The sequence below is a fragment of the Pan troglodytes genome, chromosome 16 (assembly GCF_028858775.2).
Source record: "Pan troglodytes isolate AG18354 chromosome 16, NHGRI_mPanTro3-v2.0_pri, whole genome shotgun sequence".
NCBI lineage: Eukaryota > Metazoa > Chordata > Mammalia > Primates > Hominidae > Pan > Pan troglodytes.
In genome coordinates this window covers 8,220,218-8,238,542 of record NC_072414.2, presented here as the reverse complement: position 1 = coordinate 8,238,542, position 18,325 = coordinate 8,220,218, and the positions used below count along the sequence as shown (strand labels likewise).

Genomic DNA, 18,325 nt, shown 5'->3' with positions numbered 1-18,325 from the left:
AAATATTTTTAAAAACAATAAATAAAACAGTACAAATAAAACAACACAGTATAATAACTATGTATCGTTTGCATTGTATTAGGTAGTGTAAGTAATCTAGAGACGATTTAAATTGTGCTGGAGGATGTGCATAGGTTAGATGCAAACACCATGCCATTTTATCTTAGGGACTTGAGCATCTATAGATTTTGGTGTCTGTGGGGTCCTGGAACCCATCCACCACATATACTGAGGGATGATTGTATGTTCAAGGACTCAGACAGTTGGCCTCCTTCCAGCAAAATGGCATGATAAATCAAATGTCAAGAAAGACACTGGATCCAGGAAACAGGGAGGCCAACATAGGGGCCTGATGAAGGAGCCCCAGGTGTTGCTGGGTGGCAGGCTGGAGAACCTGTCCTAATGAGCTGATGTGGTCGGGAGCAGGAGTAAGGCTCTGGGAAGAGGCAGGTGTGCACTGAGAGGTATGACACGGGGCAGCACAGGACAGAAAGAGGAAATCACGGGGAAACGCACAGGATGCATGGAAATACAAGGACACAATGGTATTCTACAGTAGTATTCTACCTGTTTTGTGGGTTTAAAAAAGTATACATTGCATAGTCACAATCATGATAATTATTTATTGATTTTCAACTTTAAAAACAAATATGCAAACTTTAATTATGTTTATAAATGACAGAAATTAGGATCTGAGGAATGGGAGGAAAGGATGGAAGCAAAGGTCAGCTTATTCTATTGCACTAGGAATCAAGGTGTCTCTAGAAGAAGGAAATGGTTGAAGGTAGATTATTTAAAGTTACAAAGGTAACCAATATAACTAATAGTCTTATATCCATATTGGGAGGACTGGTTTGATGTATTGGAGTCTAAAATTGATAAATCAAGATGTATTTTAATGAGAAGGTATTACCTAGAGATCTGGAGTTAACTGTCAGGACTGGAAAGAGTGGAAAGAATGAATCTCTCCCCAGTCCCCCAAGTGCCACTGTGTCTGCTCAAGACGGAGGGATTTGCGTTGGTGAGATGGGCACGGTGCTGTTAATGCCCATCACACACCCTTACGTACTACAGTATTCATATATATATATTTAATATATGTGTATGTAATTGAATATGAAGGTGTGTAATTATGTAAAATATTTTTAAAACATATGAAATATATTTGATATTCATCAAACTGACATTTTTGTTGACAAAGACTTATGAGTAAAAACTATCCCTTTCCTTTCTTCTTCATATAAACCTTCCCTGGCGTATTTCCATCTGTGGGAGCAACTTCTTACCTTACAAGATTATCGAAAAGTTTATTTCAGCCCAAACAAAGGATGCTATTACATTGTTACGCTTCTATTGGAATAAAAATGCCTCCACTCTCTATATTTATATCTGAGAGTTTAGGCCAATAATAATGTTTCTTCCGTTATTTTCCCTGTAAGCCTCCGGGTTCCATTTCAGCTGCATCTTATGTATGCCCAAAACCTCTTCACTAAATGGCTTTACTCTTTATGGTTTCTTTCTCCCTCTCTTCCAATGAATCCCCAAGGAAAGATTCCATCATGCCTTCCAGCCAGCCATGCTCTCTCAAATTCTTTCCCTTCTAGACTTCCTTCATTAGAGCAGAAGTCAATGATAAACGTCCCACATCTGGGCATCCTTGCTAAGGCGATGGCAGGAGACCATGTGTCCCTGAAGGAGAAGGAAAGGTCACCTGCACCAGGCAAGGGGAGCTGAGTGCCTCGGTGTTTAATGGGCCTTCCCACGCATTTGCGTCTGTTTGCTGTTTTGAGGTCTAAGCTGGAGGTAGTCTGTGGACTCTTCTACCCAGTAATCCTGGGTGTCTTTAGACAAGATCCCTCTCCACATTGCTGATGGTAAGAGTGCTATGTCCAAAGCAAGAATGCAACAGGATGTGTAGAGTTCATCACCACTGAGGGCCTTAGTGATTCCTTTCTCCATCTCCACTTCCCTTCTTCAGTGAACAGTTTCTTCTCAGGACCCAGTTCTGCAGCGTCAGAGGATGATACCTGGGTGACCTTTCTCATCGCCGCCCCCACCCCATCTGAGTATTGAGGAAGCTCACACGTTTCCGTCACGTTTGTCATTCTTACTCATTTGAAGTGGGGCGATGTCCTTACCTGGTGTAGATATTGTCTTCGGCTATTGGAGAACTTTGTAGGGAAGCGTATGTAGAATCAGAAGACAATTACATGACTTAGAAGAAATCTATTGAATTAAGGTTCTTTTTAAAATTTGCAAATGATTTTGAGAAAATGGAGTCCACGTAATTATATGCCTTGTCTCTGTTTCTTTATTCTGCTTAGTGCCACTTTCCGCACAAAATAAATACATTTTTTTAAATCAGCAAATAATTTTGAGATAACAGAGAGTGCACTAACTTATATGTTTTCTCTTTCTTTCTTCACTATGCCTAGCGCTATTTTCTGCAAGAGAGAAACACATGTTTTCTCCACTGATTACTATATTGATTTGGCACAGGTGAGAGCTATTGGTTTTGAATCAACCGGACTCTCATTCCCATTGTAGCCCAGGATAAATATTAAATAAATTCCACTTTGGAAAGGGAACCATCAAAACCCACTTAGGTCAATGCCAGGGGCTGTCACAGATAATGCAGAACGCTAGTGCCGCATCAGCAGTCATGACAAGGTGACAGTGACCGTAAACTTCTCGGAAAGAAATCGATGAGAAATTTATCACTAGGGCTTATATGGAGAAACAAAGGTGATTTAAATTTAGCACAGAAATGTGGCGTTACAGCCAGAATCTTGTTTTCCAGAGTTTAGTGATCCATTGATCTCAACCCCCATGGTCAGTCATCTGTAAACTGTTAAGTCCTGAGAAAATTAACCTGCAATATGTAATGCTGTTTTCTGCTGAAGTCACCAGGTCCTAATTTCCTCTAGCTGTTCCTTCTATGACAGAAATGACTGATACTAGGATATTTCCCCACATTAAGAGATTTGAACTTGTCAAACACTTTCTCAAACAAGCAGATGAGACCTGTGATTAGCCATTTTAGGAGCAGATGGGAGCGTCCGATGCACAGATGGAACCCCAAATATTTAAAACCTTTGTTTTCTTTCCATCTATCTGTGGGAAAAATTTTAAACTTAAATTTATAAACCCCAAATGCTATGCCTGACTCATCTCTGCAAAGTTAATTGTATTCAGTTATGATTTCTTACACACATATTTGTGAATTCTTTTTATGTGTGGGGTCATGCTGCAGGCTGAGACAGTGCACATGGTCCCATGTTTAGACAACCACCGGACGGACTGTCGCTTAATAAATTGCAGTGGTAAAACGCCTGTAGTCCCAGCTGCTCCGGAGGCTGAGGCAGGAGAATGGCGTGAACCTGGGAGGCGGAGCTTGTAGTGAGCCGAGATCGCGCCACTGCACTCCAGCCTGGGCGAAAGAGCAAGACTCTGTCAAAAAAAAAAAAAAAAAAAAAAAAGAAAAGAAAAGTGCTGGAAAAGAGAAGTACAGGATGCTTTGAGAACATATACCGGGGAGACGTGCCAGATATAGTAGGGGATGGGAAGGGAGACTGTTGGGCAAGGGAGGGGCACAGAGGAGAGGGCAGGATTCAAATCAGAAGTAACAACAGAGGGAGGATCTAGAAGCCAGAAGAAACAGACAGCGGCCTCTGGAGAAACTGGAGAAATGGTTAGGGAGTGCGAGATTAGCCCAAATACTAAACATAAAATAAAAGTACCATATCCCTTAGCATCCATCCTTTTCAAAAAATAAAAATAAAAAAAATCAAACTCTAAAAATCCACCTAACCAAATTAGTCCTAAAAACCCAATTACCCTAAACTAAATGCTTCCCCACTGCCTTATTAAAAATCAAAACTGCCCCTCAAAAAATATTAGTTTATCCCCTTATAAAATACTATATGGACTGCCTTATTTACATTGTACTACTAATGTCCCTACATTTAAAACCAAACATCAGTTCCTCAAAACCTATATACTTAGTCTACTTTCTTTTCTCTTAAAACAAAGTATCCTAACACAAACACTACCCCTAAAGCTCCCAGCACATCAACACCAACCTAAAAATCACATCCTCGTCAAAAAATTTATAAAAAACCCTCAAACCAGCTTAAAAAAAAAAAACCTTATGAATACTCCTAACTACTAAAACTACAATCCAAACAACAACATAAAAGTAAACTCACCACACCTAAGTCAAAAAACCGCCACCATCGCCTTCAAAATTATAAGCCATTATTCCAGTCAAGCCCTACCAAATTAAAACAAAAAAAACTTAATTCTTAATTCTTTTATACCTTTTATATCGTCTCTCCCTCTTTCCTCACTCTATTACTAATTCATTATTAATATAACTGAATGTAACTCACCCCAAACCATTATTCTTAATACTTATCTTTTATACCTTATAAAAATTAAAAAAAACAAAAACAACCAACTTCTTCAAATAAATATCTCTACCCTATTCCTCTAATTTCTACAATTAACCCTAGTTCTCACCATTATAATAATCTACAACCAAAACACCCTTCCTTTACTCCCACAGCCTAACAACCTTATAATAATTAAAACTACATCCTTTAAACCACCCCATACCAAAGTTAAACCTCTACAAAAAAGTTTACATCAATCTAAAGCCCCTCCTCCATTTTACCAAAAAACCCACTCTCCCTAATTGCCAATCTCACCAATACAACCCTATCCTTATTTCTATTACTACCTCTACCTCCGCTGACCCTAAGCCTGCCCCCAGTCACTTCTATAGTATAAAAGCCAATGTCAATTGAAAATGAAACGCAAAAACAAAAGTCATATTAAAAATAAAAACTTCTACTCTCCTTTGTTCTAAATACTCTCATAACAACCAGCCATACAAAAAACACCCTTCTACGCAAAAATAAATTTATTTTACTAAAAATCCTTTATCTAAATACTCATTTTTCCTTAAAACTCTAAGCCTTATTTCTAACAGACAGCAAAGGGTGGGTACCTGAGACACAGCAATAGAGACAGGTGGAAGACGACCCAGGTTCCCTGGGCTTCACATCGGAGCAAAGGGAAGCACTGAAAGCATTAGGCAGGGAGTTACATGAACAGACACAGGTCTTCAAGGACCATGCTGGTCCCAACTAGGAAACACGATTTAAGCGAGCACTTCCATTCCAGCTACCAGTCCTTTATCAAGTATGGACATTGCAAATACTTTCTCTCAGTCTGCAGCTTGCCTTTTCATTCTCTCAGCTGTGTCTTTTAAAAGCAGAAGTTTTCAATTTTGATGAAGTCCAGTTTACCAATTGTTTTCTTTTCATGGATCATGCTTTTGGTGTTTTATCTAAAAACTCATCACCAAATACAAGGTCAAGAAGATTTTCTCCTGGTTTTTTTTTTTTTTTTGGAGACTGACCTTCGCTCTTGTTACTTAGGCTGGAGTGCAATGGCAGGATCTCGGCTCACCGCAACATCCACCTCCCGGGTTCAAGCAATTCTCCCGCCTCAGCCTCTCAAGTAGCTGGGATTACAGGCATGTGCCACCATGCCTGGCTAATTTTATATTTTTAGAAGAGATAGATTTTCTCCATGTTGGTCAGGCTGGTCTCGAACTGCCAACCTCAGGTAATCTGCCCTCCTCAGCCTCCCAAAGTGCTGGGATTACAGGCGTGAGCCATCACACCTGGACCTGATTTTTTTTTCTGGAAGTTTTAGTTTTCTATTTTACATTTACATCAATCATTCATTTTGAGATAATATTTGTATGCAATATGAAGTATGGATTGGAATTCTTTTTTTTTCTGCTTATGGATATCCCATCTTTCAGTACTTTATGCTGAAGATTATCTTCTGCATTGGTTTTTACCTTTGTCAAAAAATTGGTTTTTGGACTTTGTTCTGTTCCATTGATCAATCTGTTTGTCTTTATCACACTGTCTGGATTACTGTAGCTTTCTAATAAACCTTGAAATCAGATTTTGATCCTGCACATTTGTTCTTCTCTTTCAAAGTTACTTTGACTGTTTTAGGTGCTTTGCATTCCTACAAAAATTTTAGAAATAGCCTGTCAATTTCTAAAAAATGTCCTGCTGGGATTTTGATTAGGAATGCATCAAATCTATCATTTGGGAGAATTAGCTCTCAATATTGAGTCTTCTGACATACAACCACAGTCTATTTCTCCATTTATTCCAGTCTTTTAAAATTTCTCCCAGTAATGCTATGTGGTTTCAATGTACATATGTTTTACATCTTCTGCCAGATTTATGCTCATGTATTTTACATTTTTGATGGTATTGTAAATGGTATTTTTTTATTTGAACTTCTAATTGTTTGTGGCTAGTATATAGACATACAATTTATTTTTGTATATTGATATTGTATCCTGAAACTTTGCTAATACCTTTCTTTATAGTTTGCATAAGTAATTATATCATCTATGAATAACTACACTTGTACTTCTCCCTGCCCAATCTATATGTCTTCTATTTCTTTATTTTTTCATGTGTTATTACATTGGCTAGAACCTTCAATATAAGTTTAACAGATGGAGAGCAGATATCCGTATATTGTTCCTGATCTTAGGGGGAAAACATCTAGTCTTTTACTTTTTTTTTTTTTTTTTTTGAGACAGAGTTTTGCTCTTGTCGCCCAGGTTGGAGTGCAATGGCACGATCTTGGCCCACTGCAACCTCCTCCTCCTGGGTTCAAGCAATTCTCTTGCCTCAGCCTCCCAAGTAGCTGAGATTACAGGCATGCCCCACAATGCCTGGCTAATTTTTGTATTTTTAGTAGTGACAGGGTTTCACCATGTTGGCCAGGCTGGTCATGAACTGCCAACCTCAGATGATCTGCCGGCCTCAGCCTCCCAAAGTGTGGGGATTACAGGCATGAGCCACTGCACCTGGCCGTCTTTTACCTTTAGAGTATCATGTTAGCTCAAGGATTTTTTTTTTTCTTTGAGACTGTGTCTTGCTCTCTTTCCCAGGATGGAGTGCAGTGGTGCAATCATAGTTCACTGCAGTCTCAACTTCCCAGGCTCAAGCAATCCTCCCACATCAGCCTCCCAAGCAGCTGAGACTACAGAGGCCACCAAGTCCAGCTAATCTTAAGAATTTTTTGTAAAGAGGGTCTCTCACTATATTGCCCAAGCTGAGCTCAAGGAATTTATAGATGCCATTTATCTGATTAAGGAAGTTCTCTTCTATTTCTAGTTTACTGAGAGTTTTTTTAACACAAAAATAGACGAATTTTGACAAATTATTTTTCTGTATCTATTGATATGATTATATGCTTTCCTTTTTTAGTTTATTAATATGATTACTTAAATTATTGCAGTGAATTACATTAATTGATGAGCAGATCCTAGGCCAAGCTTACATTCCTGCATTAAACCTCACTTGATCATGATGCATCTTCCTTTTTATGTGTTGTTGGATTCAATATACTATTTTTAAAAAAATTGCTTCTATCCCCAGTGAGGGATATTGCTCTGTAGTTTTCTTTTCTTGCGATGTCGTTTTCTGGTTTTGATATCAGGGTAATCCTGGCCTCATATAATGAGTTGGGATGTAGTCCCTCCTTTGCAGTTTTCTGGAAGGTGTGTAGAGAGTAGGTTTTGTTTTTTACTGGTATTGTTAGTACATTCACTAGTGAAGTCATCTTGACATGGAGTTTTTTTATGGGAAGAATTTTTACTGAAATTTCAATTTTAACATAGATATAAAGATACTCAGATTATCTATTTCTTCTGTGCAATTTGGCCATTTGTGTTTTTTAAGGAATATGTCCATGTCACTTCAGATACCAATTTATTGTCATAAAGTTCTTTAAAATATCCTCTTATTCTCCTCTTAATATAAGTAGAATCTATGGTAATGTCACCTCTTCTGGTTTTTGATACAACTAATTTGTCTTCTCTTTTTTCTGCTCAGTCTGGATATAGATTTGTCAGTTTTATTAATCTCAAATAACAAGCTTTTAGTTCAATTGATTTTCTCAATTTTTTTATTTCATTAATTTTTACTCTGATTTTTATATTTCCTTTCTTCTATTTTTTGGAGGCAGATGTGGTATCAATTTGCTTTTCTTTTTCCAGTTTCTTAAGGTGAAAGCTGAGGTGATTGATTTAAGGTCTATCTTTAATATTGCCTTTAGTGCAATATATTTTCTACTAGTTCTGGTTTAGATACATTCTGCATGTTTTGCTATGTTGTATTTTTCAAATTCATTTCAAATATTTTTATCTCTGTGCAGTTCTGTCTTCTAACACTCTTGTCTTGCAAACTCTACCCAACTTGGTCTTCCCATACTCTCAGCTTCATTTCTTCACCTCAAGGAGTCCTCTTGGCTTCCCCCTGGGTGTTCCTTTCTCACACTAAGACCCAGAAACTCTTCTAAGCCAGTTAGCTGGGACAATCATAGGGGTCACCTCCTTTGATTTTCATTTCTCAGGGATTACTGAATCTCGTACACTGTTGCCCAGGGTCTGTCTTGCAAATCTCTTGTTTCATTTATCTTGTTCATTTTTTGTAGTTATTTCAGGCAGGAGGGTATATCTAATCCTTCTTCCTTCATCTTGGCCAGAAGCATGAATCACATCCTTCACTTCTGCCAGTGTCCAGCAGGCATGCCTCTCAGCTGGACTACTGCATCGCCTCTCCACTGCCCCCTAACCAATCTGTCATCCTCCTGCCAGGGCAGTTGGCCTCACCCAGAACTCCTCAGTGGTATCCATGATTTCAGTGTAATATCTACACAACTTTAATTTGTAACCAATACTTTTTTAAAAGTTTCTATTGGTCTACTTTATCGTGTACCTCCCTTAGGCCCCCTGGACCTGCCCACCATCACCTGATTCACTAATTTCAAGTGACATGTTGTTCTTATTACCCTGTGCTTTCTGTGTGTGCTGTTCTTTTCCTAGCATGGCCTCTAATTCCGGGTTTTCCCAGAAAGTTCCTATCCTAATTTCAAGCGTCAGCTCAAAGTTGTATCCTCTAACCATCACTTCCCCACACTGTGTTCTCGCTCTTGTGTTTGCACTGCATTTTCTACATATCTCCCTCCCAGCAAGTTTCATATTTTAAATGAATTTTCACACATCTATGTGACTACAAGACTCTAAAGCCCTTGAAAGCAAGCCACAGCATTTATATTTCATCTTTTGTGTCTCAGGCCCTGCGTAGTCCTGACATTAATAGGTGACACGAGTACATTTATGGGCTAAAACATAAGTCAGCTTGAAATCGGCCTGAGGATCATGTATCAAAAGGCATCACTGGGTCAGCAGGAGTGGTGATGGGCAGCCGAATGATCCTTCATTGTTAATTTTCATATATATATATATATATATCCATATCTGTCTATCTATCTACATGTCTGTTACAAATATATATGCCTATATTAAGTTTTAAGAATCTTGGAAAATATTTTACTAATATAAACTAATATTAACTATAATATTCACTAATATTAGCTATGTTATTGAAACATTGAAATTTGAATACTTCTGCTATGTCCTCTTATAGAGAAGTGATTCCCTTTCTACCCAAAATTCAAAGAAATTCAAGTCCATTGCAAAAGGGAAGTCAGGAATAGATAATGAGTGTTCTAGATAGAATCCAAAATAGCAGGGTGTAGAGTAATATAAAAATGGTGACAATAATAATACAACTCTTAGAAAAATGAATCAAGTTTTTCTGCATTAATATTATGAATGATCTGTGTTTGGGCTTAGGATCTAGAAATGTCTCTGTTGCAGGAGAGAAAAGCCATGAAGAGGAGGTGTGTAGATGTCTGATAATTGATTTTTGTGTGTGTGCCTTATGTCTTTAAAATACGAACGTTGGTGTCGGTGTGGAGCTTGACCGTGCCAGTTTGTTTAGTAGGGTCCCTCAACAGCTGGTCATGTGGCCCTGTTTGTTCGACTCAGAAATCATAGCCAGACAGATGGAGAGGAAAAGTTCTATTGAAAGATAGTAAGTGAAGTAAGCCCTGCACAGAAATATTAATACTGCCTGATGTCACTCATATGTGGAGTCTGTACAAGTTGATTTCACAGAAGTTGAGAGAAGAATCGTGGTTATCAGAGGCTAGGGAGGGCAGGGAGAAATTGGAGAGGTTGTTCCACGGGTACAAAGTTACAGTTAGAAGGAATAAGTTCTGGTGTTCTGTGACCCAGTGGGGTGACTACAGCAAATAACAATGGAGTGCATATTTCAAGAGTGTTAGAGATGTAACTCTAAGAGTTATCACCAAAAAGAAATGGCTAAATTGATAGATATGGTAACGATCCTGATTTGATCATTCTACAGCTTATACGTGCACTGAAAGATCACCCTTACCTAATAAATGTGTAACATTATTTCATGTCAATCATAAATGAAAATGTAATTTTTAAAAAGGTGATGCACCATGATTCACTATCCAGGACCAAACATTATAAGGGGAATGGATTAACTCAGGCCATTCTTTGGGGGAATGGGTGGCCAGGAAGAAACAGTAGAGGAAATTCAACGGATGAATTCAAGGTCCTGGGTGGTGAGGATTGTTATTTGTTGTGATTTTACAATAACTTTAAGGACTGAGATATGGAAGCCTGAGCAGAGAGGTGAAGCGCTAACCCTACAGGAGTTTAGCTCTCTGTCCCTCTGTCCTCCCATGCCAGGAGGTCCTGCAGACAACAAGGAGTACCCGAGAGGACAAGGGAGAAAGGCTCTTCCGCAAGTGAGTGCTCCCTGCACTTGCCCTGCGCGCTGAAAGGGCTTGTCCCGACATCCTGACCCATTCTCCAGCCCTGTGACAGACCTTTGAGGTGTGTGTGGCTCTTCCACCAGAACTGCCTCCGCGGGTGCCTCTCGCTGCCACCTGCACTCTGTCCTCCTCGTGCTCGCTGCTTTCCACGGGTCTTAAGCAGGGAGCTGCGCAAGCTGGTATGCCAGGTGCTGCAGATGAATGAGGCCTAGACCACGCCCTCGGAGCTCAGGCCATGCCCTCAGAGCAACAGGCCACGCCCCAGAGCCCCCAGGCCACGCCCTTTAGGAGATCTCCCCAGAAGCTGGGGTGAGGGGTACAGAAGAGGATGGCTGCTGGGTATGCAACCTAGAGTCAGTCAGTCACAAACATGGCAGGAAAATAAGCTGTCTGTAAGTACCTACTCTTACAGCCTCCCCTGGGAACCGTGTGGGAGCGGGTGTGTGGTGGCTGGCACAGCGCCAGAGGGACCTCCTGCACCAAGAGCCAATGCACCTTAGATCAGGAGAGAGGAGAGCGGTCAGGGACGCGTAGGCAGGTGATGGGGAGGTCTGGAGGAAGCTTTGCTGTTAAAACCTGTCTTTTCCATCATGCTAACTACTGTTGAGGTTCACATCTAACTTAAATTGGGGTGGCTTAATTGCATAAGTATCCCCTGGGAGCTTGTGCATTCTGGGGCCCTGGGTGGTTCTAGTTAACCAGTTTCCCCAGAGGTGACTATTCCCCTTCCCTCTGACTCTCCTTGAGGGGAGTCTCAGGCCCTGCCTGGTGCACAGGCAGTTTGTTCAGTGGCACTCTCACAAGAGAGTAGTGGGGAGCAGCTGCTAGCATGGGCCAGTTACAGTCAGGTGTCAGATGCCCTGGGCAGGGTTTCCATCCAGACTGTCCTCAGAGACTAGTGGATTTCTTCCCTCTTTCTTATACTGTATTCATTCCCCGTGGGTAACTAGGTGTTTCCTTGACAAAAGGAGTTTTAGCTATTCTCACAAGGGTGAGCTTTAAGGCTCATGGAAGTTGCATCTGTGCTGAGGTGGCCTTGTCTCTTGGGCACCCAGAGTGTTTAGGTTCCACTGTCACAAAGACTCAGTCATCACTGGGCCAGGGTTGGAACCCCCAGGCGGGGTTGTGTCATATTGCTAAGTGACATACAGTGTGGGCTCTGTGAGATACCTGAGTGGGCTTTATGTTGTCATTGATCTTAGAGCCATGGTATGTCTGTAACAGTATAGTACAGTGGTGTTTTCAAAGACCTCTGCAAAGAGGTGTCTATGACTGCACCTACTCTAAGCTGTTCCAAAGAGTGTTTTTGTATTTTTTTGAAAGTCTGGCTGCTAAGTCAGGGCTGAATCATCCACACCAAGACAAGAGTTAAAGACTAATTAGAGTGGCTACAGCCCACAGCGCACCATTCCAGCCACCTCTGAAGGGAGCAGAACTCTGGTGGGGGTGTGCTTTGCTCTCATTCAGAAAGAAGAGTGCTTCAAAAAGACATTGCTTGTTTTATTTTTTTCCTTCAAGAAAGTAACAGAAAAAAACCCTGGCTGCTCAGAGATTCAAAATAGAATCAGGACAAGTAGACATTATGAGTTTTAATAATGAGCTAATAGAAAAGTGTTTTCACTAAAATATTTTACCATTGAAACATATACCCTACAACAGGCATTGAAAGATTCTGTCATATAAAGGGTCATAGAGTAAATATTTGGTCTATTGCCGCCACTCATCCCTGCACTTGTGCAAAAGCAACCATCGACTACACATAAACAAATGAATGTGGCTCTGTTCCAATAAAACTTTATTTACCACAATAGGTGGTGGGCTAGGCCATAGTTTGTTGACTCTTATTCTACAATGATAAAAAAAAAATACAAGGAGTAAAAATGATAGAGAAATGTGTCCTCTAAGCCCAAAGTAGAATTGTCTCGGGATTCTATCTGATACATGAAAGACGCTGCATTTTTTGGAGTAACTGTATACAGTTTATTTCAATCATGTGTCTAATACATTTTTCTTTTGGATTATAAATTTTGTCAATAAGGTTCAGGCTACAGCAAAGAAACTGAACAGTCAAGGGCTTAAAAAACATAGAAGTTTATTTTTATTATTTCATGTAATGGCCCTGCTTTGAGCCATCAGGTCAGTGGAGTGACTCTGCTCTTGTAAATCAGAAATCCAGGTTTCTAACTTGTTTTGATCCATCACTACCAAGATATTAACATGTTCTGCATGGTTGAAACCAGGTCGAGTCTGTCTTCAGTTGGTAGCAAGAACAAAGGGAGCATAGAAGAGGAAGCTGATGGCTCAAGGCGCAGAAGTCATATGAGCTGTTCTCAGTCCACTGGCAAGAAATGGTTAGTCTTATGCTGTGTTGCATGGGAGATGAGGAAGTACAGTCACCTGAACATAAGACAGGTAACAGGATTATCTGCCTAGTCAACTGCTGTATATCAGTGCCTGGTGCAGTGCCTGGTTCATAGTATCAATATAATACACAGTTGAATGACTGAAACATTTTCCCAAGTATAATCCTAATCACATTTCCCAGACTTTCTTATCTGGTATATTTATTATCTATTGTTGCATAATACATTGCACCCAAACTTAGCTTAAAACAACAAATGGGATCTTGCCATGTCTGGGGTTCAGGAATTCATGAGTAGCCTAGCTAGGTGGTTCTAGCTCATGGATTCTGAAGAGGTTATAGTCAAGCTCCTTTCTAAAGGTTCAGCTGAAGGAGGATCTCCTCCCAAGCTTGCCCATGTGGTTGTTGGTGTGAGACCTCAGCTCCTTACCGTGTGGATCCTTCCATAGGCTGCCTGAGCTTCCTGACAACATGGCGGTCATGATGCTCTGGAGAAAGAGACATAAGCATTCCAGGAGGACACAGCCTTCACTTATGTATTGTGTAGGATCAAGGACAGAGTAGTGACTGGAAGTGACAATCCATGTGCCATTGCATGGTCCGACTGCTTGTCCTGCTGCTGAGCTACCCAAAGACTGTGGTATTTGCTTTTCTGTCTTAGTTTGTTTAGTGTTGCTGTAACAGGACACCTGAGGCTGGGTAATTTTTAAAGAAAAGAGGCTTGTTGAGCTTCCACAGGCTGAGAAGTTCGAGGGTATGGTCCTGGCTTTTGGCAGGAGCTTTTGTGTCTTGTCATAACATGGCAGGGAAGGTCAAAGGGGAAGTGGACAGGTACAAAGAGGCACCAAATCCAAGGGCTGTCCTGCTTTGCAACAACCCACTCTCTCAAGAACCAGTCCAGCCTCACCACAGCAAAAACTCACTCACTACCATGAGAACTGTACCAAGCCCAGTGGCCCAAACACCTCCTATGGGCCCCACCTTTCCATACCACCACACTGGGGATCAAATTTCAACACGAGTTTTGGTGTAGACCAACAAACCATAGCAGCCCTCAAGACTCACCCACTCCTCCATGGAGCACTTCTACCCTCATCTGATTTACCATCCTTCCTACTTATATAACACAGACATTATACATGCATAGTGCTTTGCTTACTTTTAATGCCCAATTATTATATCATCCTACCTAAAATGACACTGCAATGAGTCATGACAAGTAATAGCATTTTCATTAAAAAATAAATTAGTCTTAAGGCACCACCTTATGAGAGATTTTTTAAATTTAAATATTGTGCATTTTCCACCAGTTCTTAAGTTAGTAAAGTGTTTTTGGTAGACATAAAGACCAACGCCATAGAAATGCCGAGAGTTTCTAAACTGAAGTCTAGTAAGGGCAAGAGGATAGAATTAGAGCTGCAATAACCTGAACTTGGAGCCACAGCGTGCTGCCTGAGCATAGTGAATTTGCTTAACCATGACCTCTAGGATTTAAGCAACAATAAAATGTAAGGATTTTATCCATGATGAGGGGCATTAATGAACTCTGCCATGCATGTGACAGTCTCAAATGTTAAGTAGATTTGCAGTCTATGCATTTTAAAAGTCCCCAGGTTGTCAAGTAACCTTGAGCTTTTGGTGAATACCTAAGTATTATTGTTCAAAATTTCATGGTTCTTTCTATATGTACCTGCTATCCCTTTGAGTTATATATGTAGTTTTATCCCCTTCTGGCAGGGGGTAAGACCAGCTTTCATATAGCAAATACTTTAAATATTATAAAATAACAATATTTTTAGTATCTTAAACATTTTTTTGAGATAGAGCTTTTAAACTGGTCCTACTCAGTCAGGACCTATGGGAATTGAATGGAGAAAATGGTGTTTAATGAGCAGTGTCCAGGAAAGTTCATCCCCCTCTTGGGATACTTGTCTCAGACTGCATCAGCCAGATCAGCCAGGTCAGTTCCCCCAGAGACTGGGCTGAATTTCTGATGGTTCCCAGTGCTCATCACTCTTCCTCTGTCTGTTTTGGCATAGGAGAAAATGTATCTTCTTGTTAAGAACAGACAAATGATCAGTTGTCCTCAGTGTGTGGCCAGGTTTCGCATTCCTTTTCCTATGACAAAAGGAAACACTCTAATCATTTAAATTAAAGTCACCAAGAGAAATGTAAACATTAGCCCCTGATTTCTGTGACTGCAGGTCCGATGGGGAGGCTTATGGCATTATTTAATAGTGAGAGCAAATGACAATGAGCACAAGGAGGTGGGAGAAAGTGGGGGGCTCTGAGACTGGAGTGGCAGAGAGATCCTGTTGGGCAATAATGACCTTCTGCAGGTTTCTGTTGACTGCACATCAGTCTCTGCATCTGCAAAAGATATGCATGATCCTGCAGGACCACAGGACTTGTGGGAACAAATAAGAACCCGCAAATGAGAACGAGCAGAGGCTGTTCATTCAGAGTTGCTTTAGTAAGGGAGATCAGCCACCATCCCTTGCATTTGGCAGAGACTTAAGAGCAGGCAGGGTGGGAAGGCTCTGTGGTAGAAGAAGGGAAGGCTTTGGGTAGGCCTTGGTAGGAGGTTGTTAGCATGAGGAAGCTGGCACAGGCTAACAAAAAGCCAGGCATTCTTTGTGATGGATTTGGGGAACATATTTGGCTTTTTCAGGTTGGTTCTGAGTTGGAAATGACAGCACAAATTAGGGAAGCTTCAGTTATTGACAGATCCCGAATATGCTGTGCCAATGGTGCAAATGTGGTGGTTTAGCTTCCCAGGCTATTTGCTGCAGAGGTTTCCCAGGCTGTTGGCTGCAGAACTCAGAGTTCTGTGGTCTGGCCATTGTCCGTTGTCTGTTCTTTCAGACTAGAATATTTCATGGATTAAATGAGATGCTGCCAAGCACCCAGAACAGCACTTCATGCACAGTAAAGCTTCAGTGTACTGTATGATAATTTTAAATTATTAAGAAATAAATAAGGCTGGGCCGAGTTACTAAGAGAGTTGGGAATGGGAATGATTAGCTTCTTTTTAAGGAATTTTGTTTTATAGTTCATTAGTCATAAAGGAACAAGAGTGGCGTGGTGCAGGTCTGTGTTGCCTTCTTGCTCATAGCATCTCAAAACAGGAAATGCCTGGTCCACACAATGCATTAAAGGGTAAGGAAAACATTTGGACAAAGCAAAGTCGAAGCAGGCTCCAAATTTGGATTGTGAGACACGTATTTTATGTAGCTTGTGTAGATATCATTCCATGCCATTGGGATCACATGTTTTATGAGGGTAGTACAAACACTTCTATTCTATATCACTTCTTCCCAGCTAAAATAGAAACGGGAGTTTGATTGATTGGCTATCTGGGAGAAGTTTGTGGTTTGTTTAGATGAAAGTAAAGGAAGAAAAAAATCAGAACTTGGTAACTAATAAGATGCTCAAGAAGGGAAAGCCAGAGTGAGATAGAGGTCTGCAACCAGAGGCTGACATCCTTGCCTGTGGCAGGGAAGGAGGAGAGAATCTGTTGGGAAGGTTGGTGATGAGGGCAGGTCCATGTATAGGCTGGCAACAGAGAGACATCTTGCAAACAACTTCATTTTATTTTCCTGATGAAATCTCAAAGAAAGGCAGTTCTTTGAGAAAGGGGCAAAGAAAATGAACATTACAGAAGAGGATTTCTATGAGCGGTCATGCAAAAGTGTGACAGATGGTCACCTGCTCTTTTCCAGCCTTCTCTCCCTTATCCACTTTGTTCATTGTTTACCTGCTCCCTAATAACTATGTAACATTGCAGGGTATAGACATTTGAGTACAAACTAGTTTATATTGTTTAATTATGAAGACAGAGCTTGTAATTAGTTACCTTAAATTCTTTGATGACTTCTGAGAATCAGTGATGCCTAACTGGAGGAGATTGATAGCCATAATTAGTGGAATCAGTATAAAAATATTCCCAGACGTTCATTGTTCCAGGACATAAAACTCATAATTATATAATGAGCTATTGATAAACTGACATTGGTGACTGTAATGGATTCAGCCTTTTTCTCTACTTTTTCTCCTTATTCTCTGCTTCACAACAGTACCTATAAAGATTACAAAAGACTTTGACCTTAATTCTAACTACTGTAATTCTGAATAACTGCAATTAAATCTGCTACTGTTCAACAATAAAAAAGGAAGAAATTTAGAGGCCATTAAACCATTATCTTTTATTTCTTTAACTTTAAATTTTTATATTATTATAGTTTAAGAGGAATTTGAAAAAATAGTATTGAAAGGTCTAGGTACTATTTACCCCACTTCCCTCAGGGACCACATCTATCATAATAACTATAGTAACAATAGCCAAACCAGAACACTGGCATTGGCACAATTCACAAACCTCATTCAGATTTCACCAGCTTTATACACACTCATCTGTGTGTGTCTGTATATAGCTCGATGCATTTTTTTTTTTTTGAAATGTAGTCTCACTATGTTGCCCAGGCTGGAGTAAAGTGGCATGATCTCCACTCACTGCAACCTCCCCATCCCGGGTTCAAGCGATTCTTCTGCCTTAGCCTCCTGAGTAGCTGGGACTACAGGCATGCACCACCATGCCCGGCTAATTTTTGTATTTTTAGTAGAGACGAGGTTTTGCCATATTGACCAGGCTGGTCTCAAACTCCTGACCTTGTGATCCGCCCGCCTCGGCCTCCCCAAATGCTGAAATTACAGGCGTGAGCCACTGCGCCTGGCCTCGGTGCATTTTTACTATATGTCTGGTGCCTGTAACCACCACTACAGAGAAGACACAGAACTGTCTTGTCACCACAGGGATCTCAGGAAGAATATCTTCTTGTCTGTTCCTTTACAGCCACACCTATGCCACCCCCCATCCCTAATCCCAGACACCACTAATGTGTGCTCCAAGAGTGGGTTTTGAATTGAATTGTATAGTAGGTATTGCTCTGAGATTGCCTTTCCTCACTCAGCATAATTCCCTTGACATCTCTCCAACTTATGTGTATCAATAGTTTGTTCCTTTTTAATCCTGAAGAGTATTGCCTGGTATGCATGCCCAACAGTTTGTTTAACCACTCACTCCTTTAAGGCCATTGGCGTTATTTTGGATATTGTGATTATGAGAAAGCTGCTGTGTATAGGTTTTTGTATGGGCATAAGTTTTCATTTCTCTGACATAAAAGCCAAGAGCGTAATTTC

At 40.5% G+C, this 18,325-nt stretch overlaps 1 protein-coding gene across 5 annotated transcripts in view; it reads left to right on the top strand.

Moving 5' to 3' along the window:
• Nucleotides 1-18,325, top strand: part of GABRG3 (gamma-aminobutyric acid type A receptor subunit gamma3) — a 566,182-nt gene that overhangs the window by 289,430 nt on the left and 258,427 nt on the right. The window contains exons 1-2 of one of the 5 annotated variants that reach the window (XM_054666869.2): nt 11,028-11,156; nt 13,005-13,115. The exons of 3 other annotated variants lie outside the window; for them this stretch is intronic. In XM_054666869.2, coding sequence (XP_054522844.1) covers nt 13,113-13,115 — 3 coding nt within the window. In that variant the 5' untranslated portion in view covers nt 11,028-11,156; nt 13,005-13,112. Of the gene's footprint in view, nt 1-11,027; nt 11,157-13,004; nt 13,177-18,325 lie in introns of those variants that run through there. One more of the 5 variants, XM_054666868.2, reaches the window with a different exon arrangement.